This window comes from Corvus kubaryi, unplaced genomic scaffold, assembly GCF_017639235.1.
Source record: "Corvus kubaryi isolate FWS band 111438036 unplaced genomic scaffold, C.kubaryi_AGA036_p1.0 37397, whole genome shotgun sequence".
Classification (NCBI taxonomy): Eukaryota; Metazoa; Chordata; class Aves; order Passeriformes; family Corvidae; genus Corvus; species Corvus kubaryi.
This window is the reverse complement of record NW_024581136.1, coordinates 5,350,035-5,369,028: the sequence shown is the minus strand read 5'-3', so window position 1 is coordinate 5,369,028 and position 18,994 is coordinate 5,350,035. Positions and strand designations below refer to the sequence as shown.

The 18,994-nt window shown below is 46.9% G+C and overlaps 1 protein-coding gene across 1 annotated transcript in view; it reads left to right on the top strand.

Moving 5' to 3' along the window:
• The first annotated feature begins 12,172 nt into the window (after positions 1-12,172).
• IRS1 (insulin receptor substrate 1) overlaps positions 12,173-18,994 on the top strand; it is a 50,839-nt gene continuing 44,017 nt past the window's right edge. The window contains 3 exon segments of the mRNA XM_042042716.1: positions 12,173-15,117; positions 15,119-16,078; positions 16,080-16,819. Of these exon segments, the coding sequence (XP_041898650.1) occupies positions 13,258-15,117; positions 15,119-16,078; positions 16,080-16,796 (3,537 nt within the window). The 5' untranslated portion in view covers positions 12,173-13,257 and the 3' untranslated portion in view covers positions 16,797-16,819.

Below are 18,994 nucleotides of genomic sequence, written 5' to 3'. Positions count from 1 at the left end.
TCTCTACTGCATGGCCAGCTTTGGACTGGAGGTTAAGAACAAAAGCTGGATGCTTCTGCTGGAATTTTCCATCTAGAAATAATTACTGAGGGCAATGTTGTAACTTATCTTTCCATTCCAGACGTGACAACCCTTTCAGGTGATTAGGAGGAAGCAGACCTCTCCATTAAATTTTTTCAGGTTCTTCTGCAGACTCAGGAAGACATTTATACTCTGTTCATGTATTTAAGTTGATCTTTGTCATTCTGTGGCCTGAAACATCTGTTTTAAACAACAAAAGCAGGGATTATTAATCACTATCCTATAGGAAGGATTCAATTCAGTAACAAACTGTATAGCTACAGAATCGTGCAATAACTGGAGCCTTGCTGATAGCATGGATAAATTGGGGTTTTCATTGTATTGAGATGTCAGTCTTGCATCTGTCATCACCGCTAAATAATTTTTACAGGCTTAAAAAGCCCAAGAGGTATCCTGTCCCTGATGAAATTCTAAATTAATTTGTTCCTATCTCCCAGGTGCTATTTTTAGAAATAGCAGAAAAACCAGACAAATCATTCTAGTAACTATATTCGTATTTATAGTTTAATCCTATGAAAGGGGGATAAGTAAGGCAATTGTAGCAATCTGTAGGCACTGGAATAGGCTTAGTAGCGTTTTCATGTTTTCTTTTTGGTGAAAATATTAAAATTGGGAAGTTTCATGATCCTTAAAGATTTCTCTCTGAGAGGCAGAGGAACTGCCAATGGGCACAGAAGGGGTGTCTGGATGCTGACAGTAACAACAAGGAAATGAGAGGGTGCAAAACATACCAAATAAAGCCAAATTTTTTACTTCACGGTATTTACACTAGTTTTGTACTTGTAACATGAAACAATAAATACAGAAGTGATCCAAACAGCTAGATAAATCTAACTGATGCAAACCTGGGGAGATCTTGGGTGTGAAACTAAGTGGAACTACTTCAAATTTGCTATTTAAAATCTGGTCCTTTAACTAAGCCCTCAAAGAAAAGAACAAAGATAAGACTCCTGCAGCTTCATACATAAAAAACTCTATAGAATGAGGAAAACTCAGCTTTGTGTTCTGCAACTCAGCCCTTGAGTTGTGGGTCTTTAGGTCTGGATTTCTGCAAATCCAGGATGCAAAGTCGAGAGTGTGGCCCTGCCTCTCTGCGCACTGGGCTGAGCAGCACATCTCCTAACCACTGTGGCTACATGAAGGGAAACCCTGAAAATCAAACAAATACAAGCAATCTATTTTACCACCTTCTCTCTCCCCTTTAATAACCATCCGGATTTTCCCAGATTTTACAGTTGGACTTTACTGGCTCCTTTCAGTCTACTTAAATCCATCAATTGATAAATGTTTTCTTCCTGTCTGTATCAGAAAAAACAGATGCAGATGTTACCCACTGTGAGACCTTCCTCTCCATAGCTGGGCTCATGTCTTCGGTAAAAACAGCTGCTTGCTGTACTTTGAATGTAAACACCAGCATGTCAATCTGTATAGGGAGACCATGGAAACAGGGTGGCTGTCAATTCTGTTTTTCTGGACTGTATGGCAAGGACAGTGTTCTCTGAATCTGGTGGCTGCAAATAATCCCCAGTAATGCTTTGTAAAAAATAATCTAATGCAGGTAATAACATAATAGGAGGGGAGGATGTATTTATGTAAATCAACTAAAACCTCCTAATGCATTAAAGGGGTTAAGAAAGCCAGCAGTGAATAATAGGTGTGGAGACCTGTTTGTCAGCAGAGACTGGGAAATGGCTGGAGCTGCTGTAGCTCTGTGCATGCCAAGCAGATACAGAATAATTGTCAGCACTAGAAATCACTTGATAGCAGTAACTCAAGCACTATGTCATATTTAACTCAAAAGTATGAATGTCATTAATACTTGTGTGTGCTGGCATGTGAGTACACAGCAAAATTAATTTATTTCATTAATTAATCTTGGCATTGCAAATGACTTATTAGCATTTTCATGGGCAACCTTTCTTGAAACAAACTTTCTTTCTTCTCTTTGAAATTAAAGAGAATTAAGTACCTGCATTTCTTTAAAAGTATGGCTTTTGGTATCCAAAATTGAAAAAAAAAAGCTAGTTTAAGTAAATGAAATTGGCAGATCATTTTTTTAAGTTTCAGTTTATAGGATCAATCTGAAAGAGGTGGAAATCCTGCTCTATTACCTGTGTCATGCTGTGTGCAGTATTAGAGCAGCAAATAGTTTTTTCTAATGTTAGCATTCACATGAAGGAGACCAGATGTCATGTAGTTTTCATAATTTGGCTTAATTTTTGAGAGAAGTGGCTACATCTGCCAATGCTAACAGCTAGTCAGATTTTTTTAAATTGTAGCTGTAGGGTCTGTAAAGATGCAGATCTTGGGGTGAGTACCGATCCTGGCTGAGGAGGAGGAGAGCCTGAGAACTCTCATACAGACAGAGCAGAGCCCTTTATCCCTGTTATGTAACTTAGAGGTTCTGTCAATTGGACATGACATGGTCTATGTCTTCTAAAGGAGCTATCAGAATTTTAAAAATTCAACTCCTGGGTGAATGCTTGATTTCTAATGTTCTCAGTTAGTGGCTTTTGTCTCATTCTACTCAATGAGATTTTCCTTAATTCAACTAATACAGCTTTTCTATATAAACATATGTGCATAAATTAGTATTTCCTTTTCTTTCTATAGATACTCTTTCTGCTGGAATATTTTCCCTGTAAACAGGAACAGTTTACCTTGGCCTTGGAATTAACAGTAATTTGGATCTCCTCAGTTTATGAATGAAAAAGAGTTTGAACTGATATTACAGAAAAAAAAATTAAAAAATGAGCTGAATAACTGTTTTATGGCCAGATCAACATTGTACTGGGATGGCAGACTGTTTCCTATCTCCTTATTTCTCATATTCAGAAAGGATATATTTCTCTGTTAAGGTCACAAAAATCTCAAAAGACAATTTTTGGAAGGAAGTTCCAGTATCTGTTAAATAGCAGTTTTTCAAAGTACTCACTAGAAACAAATTATGTAACAGCCCTGTGACAGATTTATTTAGGGATAAACACACATACTGGTTTGGTAAACAGCTTTTAGTTGCTTACATTCAAGTTGTTTGCTTTGCTCCTAAAAGACAAAACTGGACCTTTTTTATGATAGTCCTAAAGTAATTTCTAATTCAAACCACATCAGATGGAGGAAAGAAGATGAAAACCAAACCCCATTATTTTATCACAGTCTTTTTTTGAGCCTGGCACATATTAGGCATATAATAAACCAAACTCTGAGTATTTCAGTAATTTAATCTATGTAAAATTCTACAATAATTGAAAAACAAACAAACAACCTAACAAACCCCATAACCACATTTTAACTTACAGGGCAAAACCACCAGCTTTTTGGGACCAGTGTCTTGCTCAATTCTAAGCTGTCTGACATATTACAAATAGACAAATAATGTTTTAAGAAGGCAGAAGAGCTTAAGATTTCTTCATGTGGTGTTTTATTCCTCTTTTGTTTTTGAAATTGCTGTTACCATTACTAAATCCTCCATTGAACAGAGTAGATCCCCATTGATTTCAGCCCCATTGATGCATATGTTTATGGAAATATAGTCCACATTGTTTGGCCTTCCTGAAATTCAAAACCCTAAACCCCATTGCTAAATACACAATCAGATATTCTGTCCCTTGAATCAGATTAGTATTTCTAATCTGAGATATCAGTGTTTTCTAACCAGCTCTTCAGAGTGACCAAGACATTTAAATGTTATAGGGTAGGTGGTCAGTTCTGCGTGACTGCTGTCATTTGAGGTGCCCACAAGTCTGAAGTGTTTGCCAGGACTGGTGGGAAGCATCTGTAATCCATGCAGGATCTCCCTCCTGCTGCTGGTTTGCACCTTCAACTGAGTCTATAAAATACTTGCAGGAACCAGGATCAGGCATTTTAAAGAACAGTCTTGCTCATGACTTACTAATTAAATGTGACCTTATTTAAGCAATAATAGTAATGATGTTCCAGGTAAGTAGCAGTTATTAACTTCCATTAGGCTGAAAACAGCTTCTTCAGCGATGTCCCTAAAAATGACTGCTCTAATTTGGCATGTGTTGTTTGAATGGTAATTATTGTGGTAACATTTGAAATGCATAGGGTGCCTTTCATTTTAAATAGCAAACCTGCAGTAAGTAGAAGTTGAGAGAAATTAATGGATTTTGACTAGACTATTCAGAGCAGCCTGGAAAAGGAAAAATTTGAATAGTGTTTTAAAAAGAAATGTAGTTTGGGTTGCTCTTTCATGCAGACAGAACTCAAAACAATTGATCATATTGTGTCTAAGATTTGCTAAATTTGCTTTTTGTCTGACATCAGTCAAGAAAATGCTGAGTCCTGAAAGTATGAAGAAAATTGAGTAATGTGAACATTGGTTTAAAATTATTTTAGTGCTTTCCTTTGCATGACAAAATGTATGAACTTACAGGCATACTTACTCATCAGTGGGCAAATATGAAAGTAAATATTTTTAGTATTTTATACACCCCCCCCGCCATCCACCCTGAAAATCCTCCCCAAATGCAGATAAAACCTTCTGGCAACTGAGAAGAACTAAAACATAAAGCACAGTAATTAACATGCATAAGTGGGTTTATGCCATGTTTTTATATTTAAAATTTAAAGGGGGCTCACTTAAAACCTGCATCTGATGACCACACTTGAATCAGCTGCAGGTGCATGTAGAAATCAAGGGGAAAACAGGCTTTGGATGGTAACTTGTTGCTGAGTATTTTCCCATACACCTTCATCCCTGATGTAAGGCCTCCTCATGGGGATGGGTAGTGGTTAAAAATGTTCAGCAGAAATCTGCAAAAAGGAAGGAATAACAGAGGAAGACTGGTAACAACTACTTCCAGTTAAAGTGATTAGAAGATGAGTCCAGTTTAGACAATCCCGGAAAAGTCCTTTGTTATGGAAGGTGTCCCAACTACCTTTCCTGGGAGATTTATTCCAATATGCAAAGGCATTTTGCATGAAAGGTGTAATGAAAACCAGTGTATAAATTGTGAAATTACTACCCAGTGCTGCGTGCATCACACATGAGCATATGAATATTCTCTGGGTCTTGTCCCAGAAACTGTTGAGACAGTATGGTTTAGGAGAGGTGTGGGATTCTAAGCAAGTCATTGAATCATTTCCTGTCCAGTAGCCTTTCAAAAAAAAAACCCATTGGATTTCTTACTGCAGTAACTGAGTGGGATATTTGGCAGGTGCCTAAAATGTTCCTGTTTAAATAATGCAGAATTAACATCACTGTGTAGAACCCTGTGTGTTTCTTAAATAGCATAGCCAGGCTACGGATTCAAACACGGAAAGTGCGAAGAGCTATCAAAGAACTCTTACAGGACCAAGTGGAATTAATCTTAAAAGCATAAGCATGTGTGGTGCATTATTCCAAGATCCATCTAGGTACTCCTTGGTGACAAAGACATATACAGGAATAAGATCCATAAACAGTGGTGCTTCCCTGAGCATATTCCCAGCTTCTGTATCTTCTGCAGTCCTGGAGCTGGCTGTGGTCTTTCTATTGCATGGACAGACTTTCCTGAGTATTTGTACACTGATTTTTCAAGTCACAGCATCCTGTGGCAATGATTTCACAGGTTCATTGACATTAAAGAAGTAACTTGGTTTTGAACCTTCTAGTTTTAGTCCATGTTCTTTTTTGTATTGGAACAATCAATCCTTTTCACCTTCTCCATGCCAGTAATGATACTTCTAAGTACCTGTCACATGTCTTCTCAGACACTCTTTATCCAGTCTGAAAAATATCAGCCTGCTAGCTCAGTTTCCACTATCTTTGATCATTTACTGTTATCTTTTTCCAATTCTTTATTATTGTTTCCAAGACCAGAAAGTAGAATTTTTTTTCCACAGTAAACAAGGACAAGATGCACAATAGGTTGCACATGGAAAAAAAAAATTGTTCTCTATTTTCTCTCCTTTACATGATAGTTTCTAATCTTCTACTTGCTTTTTGACTGCAAAAGTGTTGAGCTGATGTTTTTAAAGAGCTAGCTCTTACAATTCCAAGACCATCTTCAAAAGTAGCTGTAACTAACTTGGAGCATGTCACTAAATATGTAAAGTCAGAATTGCTTTTTACTGCATGCATTTAAGCTCACTATTTTATTGCCCAGCATCACATAGTGCAAGGCGGCTTTGTTGCAACTCTTTGAACCTTCAGTAATTCTTTGAAAGAGCAGAGACCAAGAAATATGTTCCATTTGTGATCAGCAGGCCATGATTAAGCTTGATCATATCACACAAGGGAAAGCTCAAGAAAATCTCAATCACAGCTGGAGCCTGTGAAATGAGTCCATGTCTTCTCAGGTTGATAAAAATCAATGAATTTTTCCACTATCACTGAACATAAGTCGGGTCTTTAGATTAGCTCCACTGCTAAAATCTTTGAAGAAAACCAGAGTAGTACTCCTTTTTCTCTAGAAACCATTGCTTACTCTTTTGCTCTGTTATCTCATTTTTCAGTCTCCCATTCTTGACAAAAACAACTGAGGAATCAGTCATGTTCAAACACTTGTAGTGCATCCTGCTTAGAAGTAACCAGCCCTGAAGCCAGACTGAGTGCAAGGCCAGCAGCAAAGGCAGCTGGTGACAACAGTGTCCCGGTGGCCCAGGGCAGGGGCTCTGACTCCGGGCCATGCATGCTTTCTGCGTGCTTTGCCACGGGTGCCCAGAGCCGGGGTAACCCACCTCGATGGCACGCAGCTGAAGCGGGGGGCTCAGCACAGCCTGGTTCCCTTCACTCCTCTGCAGCAAAGCAAGGGAAAAGGGAGCTGATTCTTGCCTCAGAAGGATCTGCCCCATGGGATCCTGTAGGGATTAACATGTTTCCTCCTTTTTCTCTGTAGCTGTGAAATGGCACTGGGGGCAGTAGCAGGATTTTTTTTTTTTTTTTTTTTTAAAACTTCGGCTTTATCTATCATTCAGGGTTAAACACTCACACCTCAAAGATGAAATAAAGCTGACTGAGCAAGACTAAGACTGCTGCTGTCACCAAATAACCATGGGTAAAACCTTCTATTTGGCTTTAATTTTCATACCTCTGTGGGCTTTGCCGCTGTGGTAAAAAACCCAAATTGAACACCTGTGGACCTATGAAACTCCCTTGCTCAGTCAGAAACTGCTTGAGACCATTGCTCTAAGCAATGCACAGACAAAACTTATTATAAATTAGATAAAAGATTCTGTGCTTTGAAATTCATGCTCCAGGCAATTTTGTCTGTGGTGAAGGAGACAGAATTAAAGCACCAAAAAAAAAAAAAAAAAAAAAAAAAAAAAAATATCTGTGAAGCATCACTGCAATTTTTGAACATATTACAGCATGGAAATACAAAGATAATAGAGGCAGAGCTGGCTGAAGGTTGATCAGTGTAGCCCGGGAATTATCCAAAAGTCTTACTGAGCTTTAGTGATACTTCAGTTGGGATATCCATATTCCCCAATGGAAAGCGTAGAAATGATGTTTTATCTTTTCTGGCCTCTTTAAACAGAGACACATTAAGCTATATGGGGAGGTAGTAATGTACAAAAAATTATAATCTGTATGAATTAATTTTGATCACTAGAACATAACTTAAACATTTCATATAATTAATGTGGTCTAAATGCTGTTATGAGTAACGGTGTTTTACACACGAACTGGAGAATACATGATAGAAAAATTCCTAATAAGTGAAGTATAGAAAAGATGCTTTGAACTTTTCTAGTTCTCATTATTGTGATAGTGGGATACAGCTGTCAACATAATTTAATATAATACATTTGAAGATTCTAATTAGTCATTCCATATGTGTTCTTGGTTTGCCTCAAAGAGATGACAGTAGAAGTCAGTGATACAAAATGTGTAATTATGATATTACTACCATTCCTTTTAACAGAAAAATTAAGCATCTTGTTTACTTAAGTAATGATTTCACTGGTTTAGAGACAGCCACACTATTTTTGGAGGAGGGGTTATGTGAATTTCATCCTTACTGTTGATTGTAGAAAAGTACATACTACAAATGAGCTTAAAGTAAATAAAATATTGTAATCAACTCAACCCTGGGACAAGGCTCAGAGCATACCTGTGTTGGTGTGATGGACAAAGAACTGGGCTCTTCTCTATAGTGCCCAGGGTCAGGACGAAAGGCAATAGCCACAAACTGAAATACAGGAAATTCTATTTATATGTAAGAGAAATTTTACATCCAAAAAGCAACAGTGTTCCCTGCTCACCTTATTTGGGTGCAATATAGGAGTGGGCTGCAATTGGGGAGGTCACTGCCCCTTGGCACCTGGCTCCCCTTCCCTGGCAGAGCAGCTCATTCTTCCTGTTCCTGGACAACTTACTTCCTACACAGTAGGAAATGAAAGAAAATAATATTCAGAAAGTTTTGATTTCCTGACCTTTTTTTGTTGTTGTTGTGCATTATAGTCTGCCTAGAAATAGAGTTGTTTTAACTGAAGAGTTTGGTGTGGAAAATGAGATCAGGCATTTCAGGAGCAACTGGGAGTGGGGATAAGAGGGAGAAAGTTGTAGATCAGTTGTGTCTGGAAGGTGAATGGATGAAGATGGTAAACAAGGGTCATTCTGCTTTCTTTAGAGACACAGTGATGTAACTTCACCTTTGGGGAATGTTCCTTTTGGTTTGCATCCTTGTGAGAGAGACTTTTTTAGTGGACCCTAAAATTCTAGAAGATTGCAATAACAAGTCTAACACCCTTTTAACAGAACAGTCAGATACATAGGAAAGTGAGCAAAGTGCTTAGAGATGTGTCTGAGGAGAGAAAGGTTGGGGAAAAAAGAGCCATAAAAGTAGTTGAAGGCAGAGGCAAAAAGAAAATTACAAACCAAACAACAGCCTGTGACTGTCACCTGAAAAGATAAATGAGCAGTGTTTTTTTTCCTTACTGTATCAAAGGTGCATGTTGAGTCTTATCTTCTACTTTCACTCATTTTTGCAGTTGGCTGAGAATCTATATGTGAACAGGTAAAGGTGGCTTCAAGAGAAACCAGCCTTCATTGTAATTTAGAGCAGCACTACCTCTTCAGTTACTTTTGGATTCTTGCATTTGCCATCCTGGGATGCCATTTCACCAACAGAGCATTACCAAAACACAAGTTTTGATTATCTCCCAGTCCTAACTGATCTGCTGTGCCAGGTTCAGTAGAGACACTGTGAGAACTAATTGTCTCAAGCACTTTATGCCTCATGAGATTACCCTGTGCTAAATTAATCTTTCAACCACTTACTAGGGCAGAAAAAAGTTAGGAACTTTGATCCTTATCTGTTCTATTATACTCTTTTCCCTTCTCTGTATCAAATAATCATGTTGTCTCCAAGAGAATGGATATGGAGATATATATGTATATATTCTGAGGTGTGTGTTCAGAATAGGGGGATGGTCAAAGGGTACTGCAGAAACTTAGTTGTATGAAATACTGGTTGCTAGAAAAGCAACCTCAATTTTGTTCTTGTATACTGAAGCTGAATTTCTTGTATAGAGAGACATGGATGTAGTGTGATAGCTATAGATATTTATACATAGAATTGTCTTGGTTTGAACTGCTCTGCGATTAGTTACAAAGTCTGAATTCTCAGTCACTCATGGTCAAGGCAGGATGAGTGTTTAAATAGAAAAAGTAAGGGCATATTCTTCTCTTTAGTGTGCTGGTGTGCACACTTATGTACCTCACAGAGGAGCACAGTACTTCAGAACTTTGGAACTCAAAGAGCAAGAAAACGATTCCAAGATGTGGTCTGGCATGATGCAAACTAACTTTAAAAAATAGTTTTCAAAATATGCTGGAAGTGTGTTATTGCCTGTAATTTCTGCTGGGCAAAAGACATGAATCTATATATAAAGTTTGAAAACACTTCTGGAACATTTACTGAATCCCCTTGATAACCAGATAAGAACAACCAGATTTTATTTTATCTGCAAAATCAGCTATTATTGAAGAGAATGTTCCCAAGCTGAATGGAGCACATTCAAATATACTGTCTGCCCACAAGCTGTGGCTAGGACATGGTATGAACTGAATGAAACTGTTAAGGGAAGTTGATTGGACGTTAGGAAGAGGCTCTTCACTGTGAGGGCGGTCAGTCACTGGAACAGGCTCCCCAGGGAAGTGGTCAGGACACCAAGTCTGTCAGAGTTCAAAGAGTTGTTTGGACAATGCCCTTCATCATATGGTTTAGTTTTGGGTAGTCCTGTGAGGAGCAGGGATTTGGCCTTGATCATCCCTATGAGTATCTTCTAACTCAAGAAATTCTATGATTATAGGACTGTCTCATGCTTTTACCCCCAAATCCATGCTCCCTGGTGCAACACAATACCAATCAGATGGTGGTTATTCTCCATCAAGAGATCATTCCATTTACATGTGCATATCAGTGTAACACCTGCCAAGACAAAGAATGGGGCAGAGCAAATAAAAGTTATTATTTAATATCAATAACCTTACCTACTATGTGCAAATCGTTTAATTAAAAAAGCAGCACATACATTCTGTGCACAAACATGCATTCCCATGCTTGTGAAGGGACAGGGAGAGGAGGTTTAGGAGCTATCCTCCTGCCACAGGACCTTTTAGCCATGGATGTATGGGGATGGTGCCCTTTTCTCACAAAACATACCTTGTCATTAATAATAGCTGATCTTAATATGCCTTGGGGCTGCAATTCTGTCCCACAGCTCCATGGTGTGGGCTGGGGGAGCAATTTCCTGTCCTACTTGTTGGAGGATAGAAATACACTTGGTTTGTACTAATCTTTATCTCAAGGTATGTATAACAGATTTATTTTCAATACAAATATCTGGGTTTGTAATGATGAGCTACGGTGTGGAGGAAAGAATGAGGTGATGACATAGGTTATTATTATAGCATGGATTGTCTTTTTCTCTCACTCCTTACCAGCTAGACTCTGCTTTGTGTTAGAAATTGTCATCTTGTGTTTGGCAAACACCTTTAAACAATTCTGTGCTTTATGGTGTTTTCTATAAGATAATATGCAAGGGTGGTTTGTGCTACTGCCTGTTGTCCTTTCTGGGTGTGTTTCAACTGTTAGGTAACTGCTCCTCTCAAATAATTGTATGACCATGATCTGCGCAGCAGGAAATTTTGTAGTGCAGATGCATTAGAAAAGCCTCTGACTTATTTATCCCATGTTTGGACCTACACGAATTCAAATGAGAGTGTAATTTTGTATTTAATTTTAACCTGAAGAGTAAGTAGATGAGAGCACTGCTGTGGTGCTTTCATCTCTGACCAGCTGCAGTCAGTCTGCTCGGGTAGGGCAGTGCCAGCGCAGGGCGATTAGAGCCCCGCTGTCCTCCACGGCTGTCCAGGGTCACCCATCGTAACTGTCAGCAGGGAAAACCAAAAGCACCCCCAAAGCCCCACCCAGCCCCCCGAATCACAGCCCACAACAGCTCGGGGCGGGCGGGGGCTGTCCCGCAGAGGGCAGCATTGAGCGGCGGATGCGGCCGCAGCGTTCCCGCACTTGTTCCCGGGGCCCAGGGCAGGGTTGCGGGCGCGGCACGTCCAGCCCCGGCACGGCCGCTCCCGCTGCGCGCTCCGTTTAATTCAGCACAGAGCGACTTGGGGAGCCACGAGACCCTGCGCAGGCCGGGGGGAGCGCTGCTGGGGCCCGGCCTCGCCCGCCATGGAGGCAGCGCCGTGCCGAGCGCCCCCGTCCCGCCAGGCCCCTGTTGGGGACCGGCCGCGCTGGCAGCGCGGGGCCGTGTCTGAGCACGAGGAGCGGAACGAGCCCCGGGCGGGGCGGGCGCGGCCCCACGGCCGCACCCGCGGCACCCCCCGCTCCGCTCCGTTCCGTTCCCTTCCCAGCAAGGCCGGCGGCCAGGGCTGCGGGTAGGTGGGAGCAGCTCCCCACCCGGCCAGGCCCAAGAGCCGCCACACTGCAGAGGCCGCCGGCGGCGGGTATAAATAACACGACGCTGAATGCCGTCTACGCCTCTTTACTACGCGCCGCGCCCCAGCCCGGCCGGGCGCCGCCGCCGCCGTGACGGACAGGCGGCGGCACCAATGGGGGCGCGGCGGCGGCGGCCCCGCGGCCGCGCTGAATGAGGGCAGGGCGGAGGGCGGAGCGGCGGCGCTGGCCGGGAGCCCGGCGGCGGCTCCGGGGATGGTCCACGCACTGGCGCCGTCACGTGTTGTTCTCCTTGGAGTGAGCCTGAGTCGCGGCGGCGGGCGGAGGGGGCTGGACTGGCGAGCGCGGCCCCCGCCGCCTGTTTTGGTGCGGGGCGCCGGGAAACTCCGAGGAGAAGCCGACGGAGAAGGAGCCGCCGCTGCGGTGCCCGCTCCCCCGGTGGGCTGGGGCACGGGAGGGGGCTGCGCCGCCGGCCGCTGAGGCGCTGCCGCCTGGAATGAAGAGGAGGAGGAAGAGAGGATGTTCCTTCGGCACTCGGGCTTGCCTCCCCTCCCGCCGCTGCCGGGCTGCGCCGCGTGTGGAAATGGCACTTTCTCTGCCTAACGAGATGGGACTGAATGGGGTCGCCAGCCTCCTCCGCATGCACAAGCGGGAGCAGCAGCCTCGGCGCTGATATTTGGGGAAGGGGGGTTGTATTGTGGGCTGCATTTTTTTAAAATTTGTTTTCTCTTTTTGGGGGGGAGGGCGAGAGAGGGGAAAGCAGCGTGTATTTTTGGGTGCAAACCCCGGACTTTGCAAAACAATCTCCGCCCCCGAGAGGATATTTAATCTGCAACAGCGATCGCTGCTCGCGGAGGCAAACTTGAGCCGGGGAAGGGGAGCAGGGAGCGGAGGAAAGGGACCCCCGCCCCGTTCCTGGCCCCGCCGGAGCCCGACCCCTGCGAGGGAAGATGCGTTTCTCATTCCCGGCGGCTGATTTTGGGACGAGACTTTCGTCAGGACTGATCGGGACTGGACTTTTTAAGGACGAGCTTACCCATCTAAGCGCGATTTGGGCATAAACAGCAACACAAACTCTGATTTGGTGCTGGAAGCTGCCTCTGCCACTGAACAGCTGCTCTCACCCTGCTTCTGTCCCTCCCCCGTCCCGTTCTCAAAAGAGGATCCTGAGCTTTTTTTTTTTTTTTTTTTTTTTTAATTGTTGTTGCATGAATTTTATTTTAGGTGGTTGCCTTTCCCGGCTGGATTGGCTGTTTTGGGGTCTTGCAGACTGCGAGCTGCAGTAACAGCTCCACCGCCTCTCATCATGGCCAGCCCCACGGATAATAACGAGGGCTTCTTCTCAGATGTCAGAAAGGTGGGTTACTTGCGCAAACCCAAGAGCATGCATAAACGATTTTTCGTGCTGAGGGCAGCCAGTGAGTCTGGACCTGCCCGGCTGGAGTATTATGAGAATGAAAAGAAATGGAGACACAAGTCAGGGGCCCCCAAGCGCTCCATCCCACTAGAAAGCTGCTTTAACATCAACAAACGGGCTGACTCCAAGAACAAGCACCTGGTGGCCCTCTACACCAAGGACGAGCACTTTGCCATTGCAGCTGACAGCGAACCTGAGCAGGAGAGCTGGTACCAAGCGCTACTGCAGTTGCACAACAGGGCCAAGGGCCACCACCACCTCCATCACCATCACCACCACCACCACAGCGATGTCACTTTTGGAGGCAGCAGCACAGGACTGGGGGAAGCAGGTGAGGAGAGCTATGGTGAGGTAGCCCCTGGTCCAGCTTTTAAGGAAGTTTGGCAAGTAATTCTGAAGCCTAAGGGCCTAGGCCAGACAAAGAACCTGATTGGCATCTACCGCCTGTGCCTGACTAACAAGACCATCAGCTTTGTAAAGCTGAATTCAGATGCGGCTGCTGTGGTGCTGCAGCTGCTCAATATCCGCCGCTGTGGTCACTCTGAGAACTTCTTCTTCATTGAGGTGGGACGCTCAGCTGTCACCGGACCTGGTGAGTTCTGGATGCAAGTGGATGACTCAGTGGTGGCACAGAACATGCATGAAACTATCCTGGAGGCCATGCGAGCCATGAGTGAGGAATTCCGGCCCCGCAGCAAGAGCCAGTCCTCCTCAAACTGTTCCAACCCAATCTCTGTGCCCCTTCGCAGCAGGCACCATGTCAGCAACCCTCCCCCGAGCCAAGTGGGGCTCAGTCGGCGGTCCAGGACCGAGAGTGTCACGGCCACTTCTCCTGCCGGTGGTGGAGGTACAGGTGGCAAACCCAGCTCTTTCCGGGTTCGAGCATCGAGTGATGGGGAAGGCACAATGTCAAGACCTGCTTCTGTGGATGGTAGCCCAGTTAGTCCCAGTGCTAACCGGACTCATTCACACAGACACCGTGGCAACTCCAGGCTCCATCCTCCACTCAACCACAGCCGGTCCATCCCAATGCCTTCCTCACGCTGCTCTCCTTCAGCCACCAGTCCAGTCAGCCTGTCATCCAGCAGCACCAGTGGCCATGGCTCCACTTCAGACTGCCTGTTTCCACGAAGGTCTAGTGCTTCAGTTTCTGGCTCCCCTAGTGATGGTGGATTTATTTCTTCTGATGAGTATGGTTCTAGCCCATGTGACTTTCGCAGCTCTTTTCGCAGTGTAACCCCTGATTCATTGGGACACACCCCCCCTGCCCGAGGTGATGAAGACCTCAACTACATCTGCATGGGAGGGAAGGCCACCTCCTCTTGCTGCAGCCTAGCAGCACCCAACGGCCACTTCATCCCACGAACCTGCCACCCTCAGCAGCAACCCCGCTATCCTAGTACACCCTGCTGTCCTCGAGGTGGTAGTGAGGAGGTTGCCGACTTGGAGAAGGCATTCAGGAAGCGAACTCACTCTGCAGGCACTTCGCCCACCATCTCCCACCAGAAGACACCCTCGCAGTCTTCTGTGGCTTCCATTGAGGAGTACACGGAGATGCTGCCTTCTTACCCCTGTGGCAGCAGCAGGCTGCCCTCCTACCGCCACTCAGCCTTTGTGCCCACTCACTCCTACCCAGAGGAGTGCCTGGAGATGCACCCCATGGACAGTGGCCATCATCGGACCAACCCCACCCCGCACACGGATGATGGCTACATGCCCATGTCACCTGGTGTAGCCCCTATGCCCAGTGGGGGGGGGGGGGCCCAAGGGTGGTGACTATATGCCCATGAGTCCTAAGAGTGTGTCGGCCCCACAGCAGATCATCAACCCTGGCAGGGGTGGTCGCCACCCTCCAGCCACAGTGGACTCTAATGGCTACATGATGATGTCCCCCAGTGGCAGCTACTCCCCGGACAACAGCTCTGCGGGCTACGGCAAGATCTGGACAAATGGTTCTGGCCACCACCCAAAACTCTCAGTGGAGAGCAACGAGGGGAAGCTCCCCTGCGGTGGCAGCGACTATATCAACATGTCCCCAGCCAGCGGCTCCACCACCAGCACTCCGCCCGACTGCTACTTCGGGGCTGCGGGGCAGCCGGGGGTTGAGGAGGCGGTCACCGCAGCGCACCACAAACCCATCTACTCTTACTTCTCGCTGCCACGCTCCTTCAAGCACGTGCACCGGCGGGGCGGCAGCAGGCCGGCGGGGGCAGCCGAGCAGGGCAGCCCTCAGCCCCGCATCGCACTCGGCTCCAGCCGCCTCCTTTACGCGACCGAGGACTCGTCCTCCTCCACCAGCAGCGACAGCCTGGGCGGCGGCGGCGGCCCCGAGGGCGGCCCCCCGCCTCAAGCGCAGCCCCCGCGCAAGGTGGACACGGCCGTGCAGACCAAGGGCCGCCTGGCGCGCCCCACGCGGCTGTCGCTGGGCGGCCCCAAGGCCAGCACCCTGCCACGGGCCCGGGAGCAGCCCCCCGTGCTGCTGCCCCCGGAGCCCAAGAGCCCCGGCGAGTACGTGAACATCGAGTTCATCGCCGGCGAGAAACCGCCCTTCCCCTCGGCTGCCCTGAACATGGCCCTGCCGCCGCCGGGCAGCGAGGCCGCCGAGGAGTACATGAACATGGAGCCGGGCCCGCCGCGGGCCCCCTGCCCGCCTGGCTTCGCTACCGCGCGGGCGGCCCGGCCTGGCCGGGACTACGTGGCGATGCAGCGGGGGGGGTGCCGCGGCCGGCGGGGGCTCCTGCTCGGACTGCGCCGACAGTCCGTCCCCCGGCTCGCCCGCCCGCCTGCTCGGCTACGCCGAGGTGCGGGGGGGCCGCGCCGGCCCCGAAAAGCCCCCGCCGGCGGCCGCCACCGCGGCGTCCCCGGAGCTGCCGCGGCCGCCGGCCGAGCTGGCGGCGGCGCCGCCGCGCTCCTCCTCCCTGCTGGGGGGCCTGGGCGCGGGTAGCGCCTTCACCCGCGTCAGCCTCAGCCCCGGCCGCAACCAGAGTGCCAAGGTGATCCGCGCCGATCCGCAGGGCGGCCGGCGGCGGCACAGCTCCGAGACCTTCTCCTCCACGCCGAGCGCGGCCCGCGGAGCGGTGAGCGGGCTCGGGGCACCCTTCCCCTGCGGCGGCGCGGGGGGCGCCGAGGAGGTGAAGCGGCATAGCTCGGCCTCCTTCGAGAACGTGTGGCTGCGGCCTGGCGCGGGGGAGGCGGCCTCCCGCCGGGAGCCGGGGGCCGCGTCCGCCCTGGAGAACGGGCTCAACTACATCGACCTGGACTTGGTGAGGGACTGCGGCCACCGCCGCCATCACCACCCGCACGGCCCCGCCGAGGCGAAGCAGCCGCTGCCGCCGAAGCCCCCGGGCCAGCAGCGCGGGAGCGGCCACTGCGGCGAGGACCTGAGCGCGTACGCCAGCATCAGCTTCCAGAAGCGGGAGGAGATGTAGGAGCCGGCCGTCCGCCGGGGAAGGTGAGCCGGGACGGAGCGGGACGGGGCGCGGCTCCGCTCGGGAACAACTGCTGGGAGGGGGCTGGGGTCGAGGCTGCTCGTGGCGGTGCCATCCCGAGGGCGGGGGGCGGGCGGCATCGTCCCCCGGGGCAGCCATGGGTTAGGGTGGTTTCGTTGAGCCGTTGGCCTCACTGCAGCATGTTTTAGTGGCGGAAGCATCCAGGAACGCAGCATCTCTGCGAGTGTCCAGCCGCTGGCCCGCACCTGCACGGGCTGGAGAGTGCCTCCAAAGCAGGTTTGGATGCTCCTGTTCAGTCGGGGATGCTATACTGTGCTCGCTGTGTTGCCACGTTTTTTTTACCTTTCAGAATTAGCAGTGCTTCAAAAGTGTGTGGGAGAGGGGTGTGAAAGCGAGTTACCTCTAGTATTGGGCTGGAAACAGGAAACTTCTAGTGTAATCCTGGTTTGGTCAGTAATCATCCCGCTTGTGGCTAAGGGTGGAGTAGTGAACCGTGCTAACACGTGCACGTCTAAGGGCATCTACCTCATGGGGCTGTGACCAGCATTAATTCAGTTTTGTTGGAAGGTGCTTTGAGTTTGAAAACAGACTTCAAAGCGTTTAGAGCATTGTATCTATCACTTGTGTTTCAGTTGATACTGTGTGGCTGTCCCACACTCACAACAGTGTTACAAACAGCACAAAAAATGAGCCCTATGAACTGTGTTTTTGGCATTGATTGATGTGTTCTGTTTCTTCCTGAAGCTTTTAATTTTTAATTCGATAAAAACTTCTGCCAGGTTGTTGCATGTTGATTACAGACATGTAAGATGAGTAGGAGCCTTGTTGGAAGCAGTGTGATGTTTCTGTTGAGTGGGAACTTCATGCAGCCCATAACAATGTATCTCGTTAGGAGCTCACAGAGTACAGCGCCCCTGTGTTAAGTCCTTTCATGAAAGGTAAAGAGTGTTTTGTTTTTGTGTAGACAAGTACTGGCAGGTAGTTATCTAGTAAATTTTGTCACTCAATTTTAGCAGTTTCCTACATACCTGAGCAGCAGCAATCACAGTAGTTGAAGCAGTTACTATGAATATATGCAATGACATTAGGGGGTGAATCTCATACCACTGTTTGCATCATCTCAGTATTTGTGTTGCCTGTTGGCCTCGCTGAAGGGAACACTGAGGGCTGGCGTTGGTGTGATGCCTGAGATATGTTTTTCATTTTTAGGTGTTTTGAATCCTTATAACCTGAACAAAAGCAAAATAGTCTCTTCACATTTGCTACTTTGTACTTACTGCTGTTGCCCATTAGAGCAAAGCAATATTAAGTGTTAGTCTTACATGATCTATGAATACCAGGTTAATTTGAAAGTTCAAGGTAGGACTTAAGATCAGTGCAAATATTGCTGGTCTGGTTCAAGTGGTAGCTGGTAGGCAATGGTAATTTTTGTGGCTTTCTGACAGGACTGTGCTGACTGTCACCATACATTATTTGTGACCAAATGTACACAAATTTACACAGCCACACCTTTTCTCAGTTCTGGCATGTGCTTGTAAGAGCCCTGTTTTTGCAGATGGATCTTGTTACCCTGGGAATCCATATCTGCTTAGGACAGCATTGTTGTGAATTCTTCAGGAGGGGATTTTTGCCAGAGGATGCAATGTGTTCTGCAGTTAAGTCACTCAGCTGGGAGCATTACTGTTCCCTCCCACCTGTGTGGTGATGAGATTGGGGAGTAAGCGTGAGAAAAGATCTTTGGTCAGTGTGGGAGTAAATAATATATGAAGGGTATAAGAAGGCAGGTCTGGTGGGGAGCAGTGCCATAACTACTTGCTTAAAGTTTTTTTCCAAATGCACTGCTTTCATTTTGCTGTGGACAACTTGTTTAATTGAACTGTGTGTCACTTTTAACATAAAAGCTGTGGCAATGCTCTCTATGGTGGTGTTAGGTAGATACCTGCTGTGATTATGCTGTTCAGTGAAAGATTAGGATGTGGAAGACCTGATACAAGAACTGGCTGAAAAATATTATGCAGATATTTTTAAGGGCAGCATTGTGAAAAGGTAGCGTGTAATAGAGTCATTGCTGTTTGAAGTTGGTTCTTATTTCCCAAAATTAGGATTGGATTGAGGAGGCACAGCTTCTTCTGGGAGGCAAGGGAAGAATCAGGTTGTAATTATATGGGGAGTTTGAG